This window comes from Mirounga leonina, unplaced genomic scaffold (genome assembly GCF_011800145.1).
Source record: "Mirounga leonina isolate KUSES-001 unplaced genomic scaffold, KU_Mleo_1.0 Mir_448, whole genome shotgun sequence".
NCBI lineage: Eukaryota > Metazoa > Chordata > Mammalia > Carnivora > Phocidae > Mirounga > Mirounga leonina.
In genome coordinates, this window is record NW_023270758.1 from 70,203 (window position 1) to 89,247 (window position 19,045).

Genomic DNA, 19,045 nt, shown 5'->3' on the forward strand with positions numbered 1-19,045 from the left:
TGGTGCTGGAAGCCAACAGGCAGCTAGCAGTACTATAAACCTCTTTTCCCTGTTTGATGTGCACTCAGTGTTCATTTACCATTTGCTTTTGTCATCTTCTACACTAAGTAGTTAACACTTGAATGTAGCACGTTACTTAGTTAGAGTATTCCTGGTATTCATTCACTCACCCATCCACCCATCTACCCACCCATTCACCCACCCGTCCACCCACCCATCCATCTGTCTGTCCGTCCATCCCATCCACCCACCCATCCATCCGTCCATACATCCATCCATCCATCCATCCGCCCGTCCATCCATCCGTCCGTCCATCCATCCAATCAGATTTACTCAATAACTGAGTGCCAGATGCAGTACACAATTGGTGGACTGAGACCTCCCCCACCCCTAGCTTTCAGTCTTACAGGCAAATTGATAGGTGAATGCAAGGTAGAAAATATGATAGAGTTTCTTAAAAGGCTCTTTTGTTGCTTAACCTTTTGATTAGCTGTCTGGAGTGGGGTACAAATATATAGCAACTTTTAGAAAGAGTACTTTTGAACTTGAGATTTTCATCTGCTCTGCATGAATTCACTTCTCCACCGGAGCCTACTTCAGGTGCTATGTCAGATAGTTCAGGACTAGAAGCTGCTGGAACAGATGAGCCCCTCTACAGAGTATGTGCTACGATTTTTCTTGTCCTTTTCTCTACCATGGCCATCTACAAAGCACTAGATAACCACATATAAAGTAAAATAAATGCATAGAACAAGGATCCAGCTTCTCTGGATGGGGAGGGTGTGCCTGGTGGGATGTGAGGCTAGCTGCTTAGGAGATAAAAATCTCACTCCAGCCTCACAGCTGAATTCGGACTGCTCTGTATATTCCTGAGTCCTTTTTGACTCACAGAATTTGCAGAAGTTCACGTTTTGGTTAAAAATCACGAAGGCTTCCACCTCCCAAGGCTTCCTAGGCACATTATAACTCCGTGTTGTCTTGTCGAAACTGATGCTCCACACATGTCTTTGTTTGGGCTTTTAACTTTTTTTTTGTTTGAAGGGAAAAAAAAAAGTATTTGCAGACTCACACATTTTCATTTACCTGTAGCCTTCAGGTTGCTTAATCAGGCTAAATACATTAAGACAATAATTAGGATGCCCTACAGAAGGACAAATGGAGTGTCAGTCCTCAATTTGCTTTTGTTCTTTGTGCCCTGTGGGTATTTTGTTACTTTCACGAATGGTGTTCACACTTTAGTGACCCTGACAAGATGCAGCTGTAAAGCTTAGTATACAAAGTTCTGAGCCAGGAATCGGCCCGCGTTCTGATCTCTGTCCACCCTGCTGCTAACCAGCTCCGGGCTGTGAGCCATCATTGAGTCTCAGGGTTACTCTTTCCTCGAGTCCAAATGATTGATAATAACCTAGCACTTTATAATTAAAGTGTTAGTATCTTGCCACTGCTTTTGCTTTGTTTTGTACACTGCGTGTGTCAAATCTCGTTCTTTTGAAGTCCGAAAGCCCTTTCATGTTTTTTAATACTGCCCAGTTGAAGTACAAGCAAACTAGAAATTTCTTTTTTTTTTTTTTAAAGATTTTATTTATTTATTTGACAGAGAGACACAGCGAGAGAGGGAACACAAGCAGGGGAAGTTGGAGAGGGAGAAGCAGGCTTCCCGCGGAGCAGGGAGCCCGATGTGGGGCTCGATCCCAGGACCCTGGGATCATGACCTGAGCCGAAGGCAGACGCTTAACGACTGAACCACCCAGGCACCCCTCAAACTAGAAATTTCTTGTTGGTAGCTGTGAAATAGTGTCTCGTGATATTCGAGTGACAGAGTAGCTGGAAGACAATTGAGGCAGTGAATCTCCTAAAATAGCCCTGTGTGGCCACAAATAAGTAGTGGGTTTGCAGACCCAGTGTGAACTGTTGAAAATTCCCGATCACCTCCTTGCCTGCCGAGGTGAAAACTCTGGGTGGAATCTGGTATTTTGATAGCATGCTGACTAGCTTTCTCGCGGGGAATGCCTGACATCGAACTTGACTTCTGCTCTCCGTAGTCCGCCAAAACCCAAGGACTCCGCACCTGCCCCTGCCCCAGGGAGAAATGGCAGTCAGATGGCCAGTGGCCAGAACCAGGCGCAGATGGCGGCTGGCTCCCATCAGCTCTCCGTTGGCCCGGGGCACAATTCCGCTGGCCCTAGCCCGCACACTCTGCGCCGAGGTAAGTAGCCACCTTTACTCCTTCCCCTTAGGGAGGGATGTGCAGACTTTCTTGGGTTAGCACAGGGATTCACGTTGCAAGGCTTTCCAACAGGGCATCTCCATGTCTGTTTTAAAGTGGCAAGCAGAGGGGAACCTGCTGGCTTCGTTGAAGGAGCACGCGACGCTTGATCTTAGAGTCTCAAGTTCAAGCCCCACATTGGGTGTAGAGATTACTTTAAAAAAAAAAAAACAACTTCAAAAAAAATGGCAAGCAGAAAAATCAGTCGTTTAAGAGCAAAATCATTAAAAGGAAATGAAATAATAGAGAGCAGAAAAGCGGGCATTTAAGAATATGTTTAAGCCACAAAGCCTAATAAACAAAAAGTTTTTTCTTGGAAACAACGCTCCCAGTTTTCCAGGAATCTGGCATTCCAAGCCATCCCTCTGCTTGGAAGCCACTGTAGCCTCTGTCGTAACCAGGCTCTACGGGTCTGCAAGCCGCTGTAACCTCTAGATTGAGGTCAGGGCTTTCTGGATCCTGAGTGCTGTATGATCTGAATGGTTCCCACCCATATCCCTACCGTCCTCCAACCAGCAGTTAGGGGGGTTGGCTCTAAAACACAGCAGATCGTGTCTTCTCTCCGTTGAAACTGTCCCTCCGATGGCTTCTGTGCAGACCTCCCCTGTGGGGCCGGTGTGGTCCAGCCTGCCTTTGGGCCCCACACTTAACCACACCCCCTCTCTCGCCAAGCTTCAGCGGTGCTGGTCTGCTCTCTGCTCCTGGGATGCACTAAGCTCATTCCCTCTTTTTTTCTTTTTTTAAAGATTTTATTTATCTATTTGTCAGAGAGAGCACAAGCAGGGGGAGCAACAGGCAAAGGGAGAAGGAGAAACAGGCTCCCCACTGAGCAGGGAGCCCAACGTGGGGCTTGATCCCAGGACCTGGAGATCATGACCTGAGCTGAAGGCAGACGCTTAACAAACTGAGCCACCCAGGTGTCCCTCATTCCTTCTTTAGAACTTCTGTGTTCCATTTTTTCTCTTCTGGAACATTCTGACCCACATCTTCTTGTGGTTCTTTTTTTTTTTTTTTTTTTTTAATTTTACTGGGGTCAGAAGACCTACAATGAGGTCTACCCTCTTACATCTCTAAGAGTACTACACGCACAGTGTGGTGCAGCGGACTCTAGAACTTACTCATCCTGCATAATTGAAACTTGATGTCTGTTGCTTTGCAGCTGTCCATTAGCCCCTCCCCAGTACTCTCTCTCTAGCCCTGGCAACCACCATTCCACTCTGTGGGTTTGACTGCTTTAGATACTTGATATAAGTGCAATCACGCAGTATTTGTCTTATTGTGACTGCCTTATGTCACTTAGTGTAATGTCCTCTAGCTTCATCCACGATGTTGTATATGGCAGGATATCCTTCTTTTTTAAGGCTAAATAATACTCCGTTGCCCATATATCCCACATTTTTCTTTAAAGATTTTATTTATTTATTTGACAGAGAGAAAGACAGCGAGAGAGGGAACACAAGCAGGGGGAGTGGGAGAGGGAGAAGCAGGCTTCCCGCGGAGCAGGGAGCCCGATGTGGGGCTCAATCCCAGGACCCTGGGATCATGACCTGAGCCGAAGGCAAATGCTTAACGACTGAGCCACCCAGGTGACCCCATTTTTTTTTTAATCCAATTATCCGTCGATGGACGTTTAGGCTGTTTCTACATCTTGGCTATCGTGAATAATGCTGCAGGGACCACAGGAATGCAAATATCTTTTTGAGATCCTGATTTCAGTTCTTTTGGCTAAATACCCAGAAGTGGGTTTGCTGGATCATATGGTAGTTCTAATTTTAGTTTTTTGAGGAACCTCTGTACTGTTTTCCATAATGACTGCACCAATTTACATTCCCACCAACAGTGCACAAGGGTTGCATTTTCTCTACATCTTCGCCAACACTTGTTGTCTTTGGGGGTTTTGTTAATAGTAGCCATTCTGACGGGGTGAGGTGATGTTTCACTGTGGTTTTGATTTGCATTTCCCTGTTGAGCATCTTTTCCTGTGCCTATTGGCCATCTGGATGACTTCTTTGGAGAAAAGTCTGTTCAAGTGTTTAGCCCATTTTAAAATCAGGTTATTAGTTGTTTTGCTATTGAGTTGTAGGTGTTCCTTACATATTTTGGAAATTAACCCCTTATCAGATAGATGGTTTGCAACTGTTTTCTCCAATTCTGTGGGTTACCTCTTCATCTGTCAATCGTTCCCTTTGCTGTGCAGAAGCTTTGTAGTTTGATGTGGACCCATACATCCATTCTTCTGTTGCTTGTGCTTTCGGTGCCATATCCAGGAAACCATTGACAATTCCGACGTCATGAAGCCTTCCCCTCTGTATTTTCTTCAAGGAGTTTGACATTTTCAGGTCTTATGTTTAAGTCTTTTTTTTTTTTTTTAAGATTTTATTTATCTGAGAGGGAGCGAGCAAGAGAGAGAGCGCGCGCATGAGCAGGGGGGAGGGGCAGAGGGAGAAGCAGACTCCCCACTGAGCAGGGACCCTGATGTGGGACTTGATCCTGGAACTCCCGGATCACGACCTGAGCCAAAGGCAGACGCTTAACCGACTGAGCCACCCAGGCGCCCCTCTTATGTTTAAATCTTTAATCCATTTTGAGTTGACTTTTGCTCATGGTATAAGATAAGGGTCCAGTTTTATTCTGCCTGTGGACGTCCGCTTTTCCCAACACCACCCATTTAAGAAACTGTCCTTTCCTCATTGTATATCCTCAGTGCCCTGTCGAAGATCAGCTGGCCGTTTATGCGTGGAATTTTTATAAGTTACAGGCAAGGAGGCAAAGTCAGGGACACTGCTTGGTTACAGACCCCACCTGGTCCTTCTTAAGGCGATCCTCTCTCCTGAGCCACCATCATCTTCATCTGTACCCCAGCTGATCCCGGAGGGTAATTAGGTCTTCTCTTCCTGGATTCTGGGTATAACCCTGCTTCCAGGTTGAGGCCCTCCTTATGGCCACCTTAGGGGTCTTTCCTGCTTCCTCAAACCACAGATCACAGGACGAGTGTGATCCTTCAGCCCTCGCCTCAGCCTCCCCAGACGTTCACAGGTGGTCTTGGACAAGGTCCACCATTCTCCCACGGCCCCGGCACCCGACTCTCCTGCCTCCTCTCCTAATTCCCTCGGTATCCTTTCCTGCCAGGAATGGTCTTTCATCCAGTGGGAATTTACAATTAATATCGCTCAGAATAGAAAGCTAGACATTTTTCTTTTTAAGTTGCTTATGGTAACCAGAGAATGGCTACTATTCCAGAGTCCTTCCTTTGTCGGTTGGTTGGTTGTTTCTTTAGGAAAAGGTCTTCCAAGGTCCAGGGTCAAAAGTTCTAGGCCAGCAGAGCAGAGCAGACTTTATACCTTTTTCATGCCTGAATTCTGAGCCCTGTGAGCAGGGAGCCAGGCAGTGTAGGAAGGAGGAAGGGGATGAAAAAGAGTTCAAGGAGTCCATAGAGCATGGTTGTGAGCCTCTGTTCTGCCAGTTATTAGCTGTGTGATCTTTTGCAAATACTTGACTCCTCTGAGCGTCGGTTTTCTCCACCGTGAAATGGGTATGACAATGCCTGTCTTACAGGGAGCTAATGGGACTTATATGAGACTTAAATGGGACTTCAATTTATGTAGGGGGCCTAACTTGTGTGCTGGTGATGTGGGGTAAATGATCCTCCTTAATTTCTCTACCGCTTTTGGGGAAGATTAGTAGGATCTCAGTACAATTTGAAAAATACTAACATCTCTCCTTTCCACCCACCTCTCCCAGCCCAAAACCTGATCTCCAGACCCATTGTTTTCTATTTCTACCTCCTCAGTACCAAATTCTGCACCCAAGCCCTCTTAGTGACACTGATCTCAACTGGTATGAGAAGGATGGTGATGCGCTTCAACTCTCCTTAGAGAAATCTAGCTAAGACAACTCTTCCAGACTTACTTGTACTTCTATCCAGAGCATAGCTGTTAATTCAAATGATTCTGGAATTGGTAGAATTCCTGTTATTTAAAAAAAACAAAACAAAAAACTAAGCCTTCTGAGAGAAGCCGGCTTAGGGCAAGGGGCCATGGTGCATGTATAGGCAGATCAGTCATGCTTGGGGGTCACCCTCTTCTAGCTGTTCTTGCTTCTCCCTGATTCTTCCCGGGCTCTCAGATCACGTGGGAAGGACACTGACAAGTGGGCAGCTCAGTGGGCTTAGAGCAGCGATTCCGTGTAGGGAGGCGGCCCCCCCACCGTTCACTGAGTTTTCTTCATATTGAACTTTTCAAACGACAGGTCTTGGGGTACCTGGCTGGCTCTGTGTGTAGAGCATACAACTCTTGATCTCGGGGTCATGAGTTCAAACCCCACATAGGGTATAGAGATCAGTAAAATTTTTTTTTTTTAAGATTTTATTTATTTATTTGACAGAGAGAGAGAGAGCGAGAGAACACAAGCAGGGGGAGTGGGAGAGGGAGAAGCAGGCTTCCTGTGGAGCAGGGAGCCCAATGTGGAGCTTGATCCTAGGACCCTGGGATCATAACCTGAGCCGAAGGCAGACGCTTAACGACTGAGCCACCCAGGCACCCCGATCAGTAAAAATTTTTTAAATTAAAAAATAAACAGCAGGTCTTTAAAGGTCCCTATGTGTATAAGGTACTTTTTCTTTTTACCATAAACTTCTTGTTTGGGAATAATTTTAGATTTCCAGAGAAGTGGCAGAGGCAGTGTGGGTTGTCCCCATATGCCCCTCACCCACTTCTCCAACTGTTAACGTCCCAGGTCCCCAGGGTGCGTTTATCGCAGCCCAGAGACCAACCCCACTGCTTTACTATGGACGAAACTCCGTATTTTGTTCAGATTTCACCAGTTCCACCAACGTCCATATTCTGTCCCCGGCTCGCTCCCATCCAGGAGACCACGGCGCATGCATCCACCTCATCTCCTGAGTTTCCTCTGGGCCGTGACAGTTTCTGTCCTCCCTTGTGTTTTCGTGGCCTTGATGGCTTGGGGGAGGGCCGGTCAGGCATTTTGAAGGACGTCCTCAATTCGAGTTTGTCAGCTGCTATTCTCCTGGTTAGACTTGGGCCTGGGGGCTTGGGGGAGGGAGACCACAGAGTGAAGTGCCCTCCCGCTTGCATCCTTGCACGGGGCGCTTGGGATCCGCCGTGGTGAGGTTCACCTGATAAAGGCGGTGTTGGCTCTCGCCGTGCTGTTCTTACTGAAAGGTGTTTTCCCCCTTTGTGCAGCTGTTAAAAAACCTGCTCCTGCACCCCCGAAACCAGGAAACCCACCTCCTGGCCACCTCGGGGGCCAGAGCTCTCCAGGAACATCTCCGCACCCACCCAGCCTGTCACCAAAGCCAACCACCCGCAGCCCTTCTCCTCCCGCCCAGCACGCGGGCCAGGCCCCCGGCCAGCCCTGCACCACCTCGCAGCCCTCTGCGCCCCGGAGGTACTCCAGCAGCCTGTCCCCGATACAAGCCCCCAGTCACCCGCCGCCGCAGCCCCCGACGCAGGCCGCGCTGCTGGGGCACAGCAGACCGAGTGGCCAGGGCCCGCCCGCCCCGGTGGCACTGCCCAGTGAGCCTGGACTTGAGCAGCCGCCTCACACCCCTCCCCAGACTCCAACGCCCCCCAGGACTCCACCTTTAGGAAAACAGAACCCCAGCCTGCCAGGCTCTCAGACCCAGGCGGTGAGTAACCCTGAGACGGTGCAGCCACACACCGGAACCTTACCGAGACCGAGACCAGTACCAAAGCCGAGGAACCGGCCCAGTGTGCCTCCACCCCCACATCCTCCTGGCGCCCACTCTGCTGGGGACGGCACCCTCACCAATGCAGCTCCCACTGCTTCCAAAATAGTAACGGGTAAGTGAGACACCGGCTCAGACCTTTCCCCCCATCCACGCTACATTGCTTCCGGACTCTCCCCTTTCAGTTTAGGCTTTGGTTTTCAGCAGGGGGCAGCAAACCATCCCCACTGGCCAGATCCGGCCCATAGCCCATTTTTATAAATAAAGTTTTATTGGGACACAGCCACTCTAATTTGTTTACATACTGTCTTTGGCTGCCTTTGTGCTAACATAACAGTGGTATAGTCCTATCAGAGAGTATTTGGCTCACAGAGCCTAAAAATATTTACTACCTGGCCCTTGAAGTTAGCTGGCCTCTGATTTATAGTTTCATATGTGCTTAAGACCTATCTACCTTTACCTTCTTCTAAGTATAATGACCTAATGCAGGTGGAAGGTGTTGTACAACATGAGCATGAAATCCATCTCTTAGCAAATTCCTCATTAAGATACTTATTTTCCTTCTAAAGCTAAAAATGTTCATAGTAAGTGAAGCATTTCGGGTATAACTTTAAAAAAACGTGATCTGTGCCCATTTGGATGCTCCGGGAAGAGAAGTCTTGGGGCGTGATCACATCAGAGCGTGAGCCTCAAGTGGTGAGGGAGGGGAAGGATCAAGAATTTCCCATAATTCCTGTGGAAACCTGTTTCGGGTGGTGGTGATTATATAGATTTCAGTGGGCTACCTAATGGGGTGGTTTGTTTTGTTTTGTTTTGTTTTTTACAGGTAGTCTAGAACATGATCATTTTACTTAATTATTATTTCTTTAAAAAGTTCTACCCCAAGGGCTCTAATACACTATTTGATTTAAGGATGGGGTGGATGGGGTTTTTAATGTGTTTTTAAAAATGGCACTTAGGAGCTTTGAATCACAACAGCTTAGTTTTAAATTTCCTACGTGGAGCTAGTTTGTACCGTACAACTTCTCTGCTGAAATGAGCCAACGGTATCCCCTGGACTGGTATCCCAAATGATGAGGGTTAACCAAATAGTCTATCTTTTGATAACCCTATTTTTTTTTCCCAGGAATATACTACATAAGTGCACATATTATAAATGGTTAATAATTTCTGATGACACTCCAGCATTTATTTTTAAAAAACAAAGCCATATTGGTGTGTTTGTTTGTTTGTTTCCCAATAGATGCCCTCACAGGTGGGGAAGGTTCCCAGGACTAAGGTCTGTAACCCCCCCAAGCAGCTCTCACCACAGCTCGAAACGCTCCTGCTTAGCCCTGTTTTGCATATGTGCTTGTGACTGTGTGCTCAGGAGCAGCTACTTGACGCCCTTGCCATCCGTTCTGTAGCATTAGACATTCCTTATGTTCTTAGCAAAAGCATCCCGAGCCGCAATGCTCCAAATTCAAGAGGTAGATGTCAGTAGATTGAGAACCCGATTTCAAGCTACTCTCATAAGATACGAGGAGTGTCTTCTTTCTTGTTGGTAAGCCTTTCCTAAAGGATCCTGCTCTTCTCACTGATTTACCTCTCATAGATTGGCTCATCACATCCAACCAAAGAGGACTCGGGTGCAGTCAGCACAGAAAATTGTGTTCCCTGTGTCTTGAGCTTTAATTTTTTAATTGTATATTTTAAGTGCAAGTTAACCGCATGGAGCTTCTTAATTTGATGTTTGAAATTCTCGGACCAAAAAAAAAAAAATCTTCCTCCAAAGATCCCACACTAAATTCCTTTGCATTCCAGCATGCTTACATTTTGCTTTCTTAAACCATATGAGCTTTTCCAAGGGCACCGTGAGGCTCATCTACAACCCGCCTTTGGGTCCGCATTTGGACACCGTAAGGCTCTCGTTATGTGTACCGTTGCTCTCAGCCACTGAGCTGAGCCTTAAACCTTTGGTGGGCTACTTCGACAGAGTATTCACAGCTTTGGTCTGAGTAAGACTTTCTGGAGAAACCGGAAAGGGAAACTAGAGTGCGGCCTTTAGGACACGGAGGAGGACACAGGGATGAGTCCCCCTTCCCGACTCCTTATAACCCAGAAGCCAGGGGTTGCCCGATGGGGTGTGGAAGTCATGCACAACAGTAAAGTAACTAAGCCCTAATCAAGGCTGAGCCTTTTAACATGTCAATACTTGGGACACACCAAAATTCCCCCCCTCCACCCAGATCTTTCCTTCTTTTTAGATCGAGAACTACAAACCAGAATCATGTCTGTTATTTAATACCGTTCTCCACCCAGGTGTATTTATTCCAGAAAGCTATCTTACTGATCTGGTACAGCCCCATAAGGCTCTGTACTTTATAATTATCACGTCAGGGAAATTTTATATAAAAACTACTTTTCCTTAAGATGTTAAGCTAAGTATTTAAAAACCAATCTATGTTATGAATTCTCCTAAACTCAAGAAATTCCAGGTCACCACAATGACCTTTGTATTGCAGAATTAACTTTTAATTGCTTAAAAATGCCCAGACTACCCGCAGAAGCGCACAGAAGGCCAGCATTTAGGACTCATGAGTCCGCTAGTGTTAACCATTCCGATATGGCTATTGGGTATTTCAACATAACTTCCAAGGAAGGCGTTTCTTTATTACGACATCGTGGGTTTTTACGTGGGAAACCACAGATTCCTAGAAACAGGTTATTCGTTTAGAGCAGTTAATCCCAAAAAAGTGGAATTAAGGCTTGGGCATTAGGATAAACTCTTGGGGGAGATTGTTGCTGCCAAGCACCTTTGGCAGTTCAGCACCGGCCCGGGGGGAATGGAGGGATTCTGATGTCACTGGAATCTCTTCTTCATCGTCACTGTAGAAAGCATGACAAGGCTTTTAGCTTCAAAAGTAAGAGAGTGTACATCTTGCTGTTTTTAAAATAATAGATTCTAGCCAAGAGTGTTCTAATTTCAACATTTTATTAAATAATTTAGATGTATGACCTGCCATATTCAGTAGGAACTGAAATTGGAATATTTAATGGTAAGGAAAAGGCACCTGATTGGCCAAAGCACTTGTGCTACTTTATGATCATGTTTGTGCACTAATGCCTGTTACTAACCGGGCACCCTAACCCTGCCTGCTTGCATCCCTACTAACAGTGCATGTACTGAAGGAGGCTGGCTTCGTTCATGCTTGCTGTCAATCACCCTGGATACGAAGTGTGCTCACAGACGTGTGACAGGTGCTCACGGGGCTGGCCCTGTTACTTCTCTCACTTCTGTTCTTTTCTATACCAGGCAGGCTTGAGGTGTAGTAGAAAGAAGACATTGTAGACTCGGACATGCCCGAATTAGAATTGCAGCTCTCTGTGTAACATCAGATAAGGCACAGCCTGGCTGATCAGTAAGAGGGTGATGTTTGTGAGAATTTCTCCTGAAGGGATTAAATCAGATAAAATAAGAAAACATCTTACAGTTCTTAATATTCACGGGGTCCTAAGTAAATAGTAGCTATTTATGATCATTTTTATCTTGGAAAAAATAGATATTCAGAGTTATGTATTAGATTCATAGGTCAATGCTTTAAAAACTCATATGCCCAGACCCAGCCTTCTAGAACCCAGACACGGGAGGGCTGGGGCCCAGGCATCCATATTTAGATTCTGATGCCACCACTTGGTTTTCCCAATATCGCTTCTTTCATGGGTGAAAAAGACAATGCTCAGGAGTAGAAGATATTTCTTAATACTTCATGATATTACATGAGCCTGAGAATACCCACAAGGCACCCATCCTCTGTGCAAGGATACACCATGTCGCTCTCAGGATCATCCTTAAAACCGCGACACTTTGCTGGTTCTCACGGTGTTCTTTTTTAAAACTAACCTCTTTTTTTGGGCCCCTGGGTGGCTCAGTTGGTTAAGCGACTGCCTTCGGCTCAGGTCATGATCCTGGAGTCCCGGGATCGAGTCCCACATCAGGCTCCCTGTTCAGCAGGGAGTCTGCTTCTCCCTCTGACCCTCCTCCCTCTCATGCTCTCTGTCTCTCATTCTCTCTCTCGCAAATAAATAAAAAAATTAAAAAAAAATTAAAACTAATCTCTTTTTATATCCCAAAAGAAACACATTTAAAAAAATTAATCACGGATATGAAAGGAGATTTGGAAACTAGAACTAATAAGAAGGCACTCTTCTACAGTTGAAGAAGTTTGCTATTCATATTCTATTTTTTCTCTACTCTAGTTTTTTTTTCCCTAAAAGTCCAGGGGGTGCCTGACCATAATTATTTTGCAAAAATAGATTTTGATCTTGCATCATATGCTCCATCCCGTGTTATGATGGAGTTTTGACAACCATCTTTTCAAATGACTCCTTAATGTTAAGCAGGCGTATTTTTGCTCATAGCCGGACATTTCAGTGGCTTCTGCTTCTACTTGCAGTTTACTTTTAATAACTAGACATCAGAATCATGTCAAGGTAAATATCCAGTGAGACCTGAACAGGATCTCTCCTTTGACTAAAATAATAAAAACTGGGCACCAAAGCTCTGACAGCCCTAGCGTGCTGGCGAGCAGCAGAAGGGAGTCCTTACCTCAGGTTACAGATTGGTCAGGCAGGGAAGTTGATTCGCCCTGCAGCTGTGCCTGGAAAGTTTAATTTCAAGGATGTATTTGGGTCTATTACCTCTCAGAGTGACCATTCGAATAACCTTAGACAAGCACATCTTGTTGAGGTAACAAATAAACTTTGTAGGACCATACCCGCAATTATAGAGGGCCCATTCTGGCCCTTGGGGGGCTAACTTCCTTGATACAGATACTCAAAAAAAGAAAGGAACCCGGTGAGATTTGTCCAAGCTGCCGATCAGGGGTAACATTCTGCCTGAGAGGAGATGCAGCGTGCTGGGCGTCTCTGTCTTTTTGGTTTGGGTTTTATAATATAACGTCAGTCATGTGACCTTAGCTCCAAACTCTATGCTCAAAGACCAGCCCTTTTTAGAATGCATATAAATTTGTAAATTTGCAGCCAGGAGGTTTTAGAGGCATTTTTATTTTTATTTTTATTTATTTATTTTTAATTCATCTGAGATACAGAGAGAGCAGAGAGTAGGGGCAGAGGGAGAGACAGAGGGAGAGGGAGAAGCAGGCTCCCTGCTGAGCCAGGAGCCCGACATGGGGCTCTATCCCAGGACCCTGGGATCATGACCCAAGCCAAAGGTAGACACTCAACCAACTGAGCCACCCAGGCGCCCCTAGAGGCATTTTTATAATTTTTTTAAAGATTCTATTTATTTATTTGAGAGAAAGTGCGAGAGAGAGAGCGCAAGTGGGGTAAAGGGCAGAGGGAGAAGCAGACTCCCTGCTGAGCAGGGAGCCCGATATGGGGCTCGATCCTGGGACCCAGGGATCATGACCTGAGCCGAAGGCAGACGCTTAACGACTGAGCCACCCAGGCGCCCCTAGAGGCATTTTTTAAAAATAGAATTCCTTCAAAAGATTTTCTAAAAAATCTCCCTTCTCTCTGGCACTGGCCGTAAAACCTCTAACTAGGCCCTCACAATTTGCTAAAACACACACCTCCTAGAGAAACAAATGATTCTAGGTTATTTAGGTTATTTAGGATTCTAGGTGATTTAGGTTATTCCTAAAATAACCTTTTCCACCTTTTTACTACAATGAACCAGAGTGTTTAAGACTCACGCATTATATCCTCAGAGGCCGTCTTCTCTGTCGGGACCCTCACCCGAGGACGCACAGACTCCTGCGGGGCGGAGGGAGAGCGCTAGGCCAATGAAGAACCAGACTCTAGGGCCCAACCCGTCTGGCTCTGATCCTCTGTGTGGAGCTGAGTCTCTCAGAGTCCCCCTTTCTACCTCTACGGTGGCACTAGTGCTGCCTTGGGGTCCTTTCACGGGGGGCCAGTGAACTGACGCGATGATGTGTGTGGAGCCCCCCGCACCATGTCTGGTATACGGTAGCTGCTCAGTGGTCCAGCCATTGTGATGAAGAGCAGTCTCCTTCTGAAAGCTGGCTCTGCACACATGCTGATTCTTACTACTTCTTGTGTGGGAACAGATTTGCTGTCTTCTTTTTAAACATGGTTCAGCCGGCCTGGCTGGCTCAGTCAGTGGAGCATGTGACTCTTGATCTCAGGGTCATGAGTTCAAGCCCCATGTTGGGCATGGAACCTACTTAAAACTTTAAAGATAATAATAAAATCATAAATAAATAAAAATTAAATCAACTGTCTTTAAAAAAATAAAAACTAAAAGTGGTTCTTGTAAGGGGGCGCAGGGCTGGGAAATAATGTACCTGCCAACTTCAGGCAAACCAGGGGAGCAGGCAGGAGGCAGAGGGAAGGAACGTCCCTTATGCTCCCACCACACATTTTTTTTCCTGAGTGTACAATTTGTGTGTATTCATCATAAATAGAGAATTTCAGGAAAGTACAAATCCAGAAATTATTTATGTGTGACGGGAAGGAAGGGAAGGAAGGAAGGAAGGAAGGAAGGAAGGAAGGAAGGAAGGAAGGAAGGAAGGAAGGAAAGGAAGGAAAGGAAGGAAGGAAGGAAGGAAGTAAAAGGAAAGGGAAGAGGGGCGCCTGGGTGGCTCAGTTGGTTAAGCGACTGCCTTCGGCTCAGGTCATGATCCCGGAGTCCCAGGATCGAGTCCCGCATCGGGCTCCCTGCTCGGCAGGGAGTCTGCTTCTCCCTCTGACCCTCCCCCATCTCATGTGCTCTCTCTCATTCTCAAATAAATAAATAAAATCTTAAAAAAAAAAAGGAAAGGGAAGAAAAAAAGAGAGAAAAGAAAAGGAAAAAAAAAGAAAGGAAAAGAAAAGAAAGTTTGTCCTCTGAAAAGGATCTGTGGCTGATCGGTGTTGGTTTGCATGTAAATCCACATATTAACAAGTAGAAATCTAATCAGTACGTATAGTGCCTTTGCATCACACGTCCCCCACCAGGCATGGCAGTTCCATAGTCTCTGGTAAACTCTTCAGGCTAAAAAGAGACACTGACTGGTTGCACCATCTGTCTTGTTGGGTTAGGGATTGAATTTGCAATGGATTTCTTGTACCAGTCTTGTCTTTGAGACGTGACTACTCTGCCTGAGACTATAGGAGGGGAGGATTGGAAAAATGGGAGGGCTGGAGGGCTCTTCCTCATCTATCCATCCAACTGGCCAGCCACAAATTTTATTGAGGTTGAGCCGTTAAACAGCCACTGTTCTAGGCACTGGGGATGCACTGAACAAGACAGACACGGTCCCTGCTCTCGTGACTTCCTTTCTGCTGAGGTCAAGTCTGAGACATTTGGATCCCTGTTCTGTGCACACAGCCCACCCCTGACTGCACCACTGGACAGTGCAATGCAGTGCAGTTCAGTTGGTTTTACAATTATTGTAAGACCGGAACTGTCAAGTGCATTTAGCACTTGAACCTCTCACACCTTGGCATCTCCATAAATCTAGAAATTTCTCTTGAGTTGTGGTTGCATAGGAAACTTGGAGGGCTGGGGCTGCCAACCCAAGAGCCCTTGTGAGAAAGGGGAATAAATAGATCTTGCAGCTCAGAACTGTGGGGTTATGCAGGAGCAGGAACCAGTCATAAAGAAGTGAGCCCCCCAGCGCGCACCTGCGTGTGCCCGCAGCCTGTGTGGAGAAGGAGCAGGTGAAAGAGAAGTTAAGAGAAGTTCTTAAACATATTGGGGAGACTCCCAGGACACTCCAGCCCGGCAACGTGAAATTACAGCAAATTTGAACCTCTCCCTTCTCTCCGGCACCGGCCGTAAAACCTCTAACTAGGCCCTCACAATTTGCTAAAACACACACCTCCTAGAGAAACAAATGATTCTGTTTTGATCAGGGGCCATCTCCCCCACTGGACTGCCGGCTTCATTAAAGCTGTGTCTGGCTTGTTCACTGTTGTGCCCTCTCAGGTAGATGCTCAGTAAGTACTTGTTCATGAACGAATGCATCTGAGCCTCCCCGGCCTCACCAGGAGGCCGGCCATGACAGGTGAAGATGTCTCTTGTGGGTTGAGGAGTGAGGGACCGACGGCTTGAGGATTGCGCATTTGCCCTCTCGCTAGAGGAATTCCAGCCAACATAATAAGACATGAAAAAGGAACTGGAGTATAAGTATTAGAAGGAGAAGAGAAATCGGTATTTGTGAGAGGCTGGTGATCTACCTCAGGGATTGTTACCCAGGGGTTGACAAGGGGCCATCTGGCCGTGTCTGGAGACATCTTTGTCACACTGGGGGAGAGAGGGCTGTCTGCCACTGGCCTCTCATGCATGAAGGGCAGGACAGCTGCTGCACATCCTACAGGGCACAGGACGGCCCCCCAACCCAGATTGATCCAGCCCAAAATGTCACTGGTGCCAGGGCTGGCATAGCAGGAGTAACAGGAGAACAGACTCCTGGGTCCCAGAGGAGGGGGCTCTCTCCAGTGAGGCTCACCTATCCCCTCAGCCCTGATTTGTGAGGAGGTTTTAGTTAGCGCATGAGAGGCTTGGTGAGAATGAGGTTTCCTCTCTTCGGTCAGAAGGAGCGCCCCCTGCAAGGGCTGCATCTCTGAGGGCTCCCGGGAAGGGCCACCAGAGCCAGGAGGCAGGGCTGTGCCACTCGGCTGCCCTGGGGTCTGAGAGAGTTGACCCAACTTCCAGGGGCTGACGGTGCCTGTAGTGATCGAGGGTGTGTGTGCATGCTTCTCTTCTTCTTGAGCGCCCTCGGGCGGCCTCGTGGGCATTACCACACGCTGACAGCGTGTCTCCTGTTTTTGTCCAGACACCAGTTCTAGAGTTTCAGAGCCGCTTCGCAGCACCTTTCCTGACATGCTTTCAGACTCAGCCAGCAAAGACTTGCCCGGACGCATTCTGTTGGATATAGACAACGATACAGAAAGCACCGCCCTGTGAAGAAAGCCACGCCCCGGCCACGCCCCCGCACCGCCACGCCCCCTTTCACCCTGGCGAGCAGAACAGGGGCAGGTGCGCGCTTCTCTCTGCAGACCAAACAGTGAAGAGCTTTCAGTGAAGGGAAAAGAAGGTCTGGCATGCAGGCCTTCGCCTCCCCGCAGCCCCAGGAGAAGGTGGAGGCTGACACTTTAAGCTGAATGACCTGTGTCTTGAAGTTGGCTTTCTTTACACGGGAAAGAAATCATGCCAAAAAAATTAAAAAAAAAAAAAATTAAAAAGAAAGAAAAACAGAAAAAGAAAAAAGAAGTACCCAGAATGGAAAGAGTATTATTGCCGAGATGTGTGTAGGAATCTTTGTCACAGCCGTTGAGGCAGGTGGCACGAAAGGCAATTTGGAATGAAGAAGAAGCAGCGCGTGAACTATCTATTTAATAAAATGCATGCATTATGCAAATCGCCTACTTCCTGCTACTTGGACTTTCCTTCTATTAGGAGGGAGGTTCCTCTCCTTCATAATTGCTGCAGAATCATTTTGTATGAAATATGGTCGTGCCCCCCCCGACCCCTCAAACCCACGAGCATTGATGGTGACTGCTGGATCCGTCACCTCAGCAAACTGGATGTGACTTGTGCCTTGTTGGATTGCCAGAATGTAGAAAGAAATGTACTGTGTTTTTTTTTTTTTAAACAATGTAATTGCTACTTGATAAGGACCGAACATTATTGTAGTTTCATGTTTAATTTGAATTAAATATATTCTGTGGTTTATATGAAAACTTTATAATTCTCGGAAACAAAACTGTGGCTTGTGTGTGTGTGCGCGCACGTGTTGTCTTGTCACTTAACTAAACAGAATTTGGGTGAGACATCAAAGATCCCTGTGTCCCCAAAGCACTTCCTACACTTATTAATGACATTGAAAATATATACCCATGAACCCATTTCCCCCTGTATCTTAAATTTATATTTGCTTAAGGCTGACCGTCTCCCTCCTCAGAAGCCATCCCCCCTTGGCTGTAGATCAAGCTCCCCTTAGAGACCAAGGGTCTCGGTGTCGGTTGCCCATCGGCATTGAGCCCCTTCTCCAGGGAGCCCACTATGTGCCGTGAGGCATCTCGGCGGCGCCTTGGACGTGCTTCCTCTGCAGCGCTGGTGCTCAGGAGAAAACGGAGATACCGTGCTTGCCAAGGAGGTGGTGTGGGTGTCTGGGGACTAGGAAGGTCCGTGCTGGACATTGTCCCCAGAATGGCACACGTGTTTTGTTATTGCTGGCTCTGAAACATAACACAGACCCTCTTTATTTGAAGAATGTTTCAGTTTTCACTCTCCTTCACTTGTTAAAATCTCCCAACCCCAGCAGCTCCAATCTAAAGAAAAATGATGATAATTTGGTTTTGTCTGCGTGTCAAAGGTAAACACCAAACCAAGGCTACTGCCCATCTTTTGGATGGGGGCTCGGCTTGCGTTCGGAACCGCAAGCGCACCATGGTGGAAGCATCTGCGAGCTCCCACAGAGACGTGATTACCCCTGCTGGGACAGTCCCCACCTTGCTGTCCCCTTCTCCTGGCACTAACACCATCAGAGAGGAGAGGTTTTATAATCGAAACTCACAGTGGCTGTCCCTGGTCATCCAGGAAGGTGCTGGTGTCTAGGAAGATGCTGGTTTCCGTTTGCTTCCCTCAGAACAGTTTCTCATAGAACGTTCTAGCCCTGTGTGCTCAGGCCTTCTCTTTCTGCTCCCCCACCCACGGCAACACCAGGGTCAAGGCCCTCTTCCTTGCACCACGCCTTGCATTCAGGACCCATCTATCCCGTTCTTGGTGCAGCATTTGGAGACCCTTGTCCCCCTCCTGGGACTCCAGCTCCCAGTGCCCCCCAAGTCCAGTGAGCCCCACAGGTGCTCATATTTGAAGGTATGAAGACAGACCCTCCACCGGCTTCTCCACCTGACATCTGTTCCCACCATTTTCCCATCAGCACCGTGGCCCTGGCAGCCTGTGACCATATTTCAGAGCCTTCCCTCTCTTCCAGTGGACACTGTTCTGCCATCTCTTCATTCCGGGGCACCAAGTGACATCTGTGACTTACAGTCTGTTGCATCACATGGGGTAGCAGCTCACTGGCGGATGTTTCTAAGCCTCCACTTTGGAATGTCTT

At 47.1% G+C, this 19,045-nt stretch overlaps 1 protein-coding gene across 1 annotated transcript in view; it reads left to right on the plus strand.

The window, feature by feature from the left end:
- ARHGAP17 (Rho GTPase activating protein 17) overlaps nucleotides 1-17,681 on the plus strand; it is a 51,236-nt gene extending 33,555 nt beyond the window's left edge. Inside the window, exons 17-19 of the mRNA XM_034988029.1 lie at nucleotides 2,043-2,206; nucleotides 7,468-8,088; nucleotides 16,757-17,681. Coding sequence (XP_034843920.1) covers nucleotides 2,043-2,206; nucleotides 7,468-8,088; nucleotides 16,757-16,887 — 916 coding nt within the window. The 3' untranslated portion in view covers nucleotides 16,888-17,681. The remainder of the gene's footprint in view (nucleotides 1-2,042; nucleotides 2,207-7,467; nucleotides 8,089-16,756) is intronic.
- Nucleotides 17,682-19,045: the final 1,364 nt, after the last annotated feature.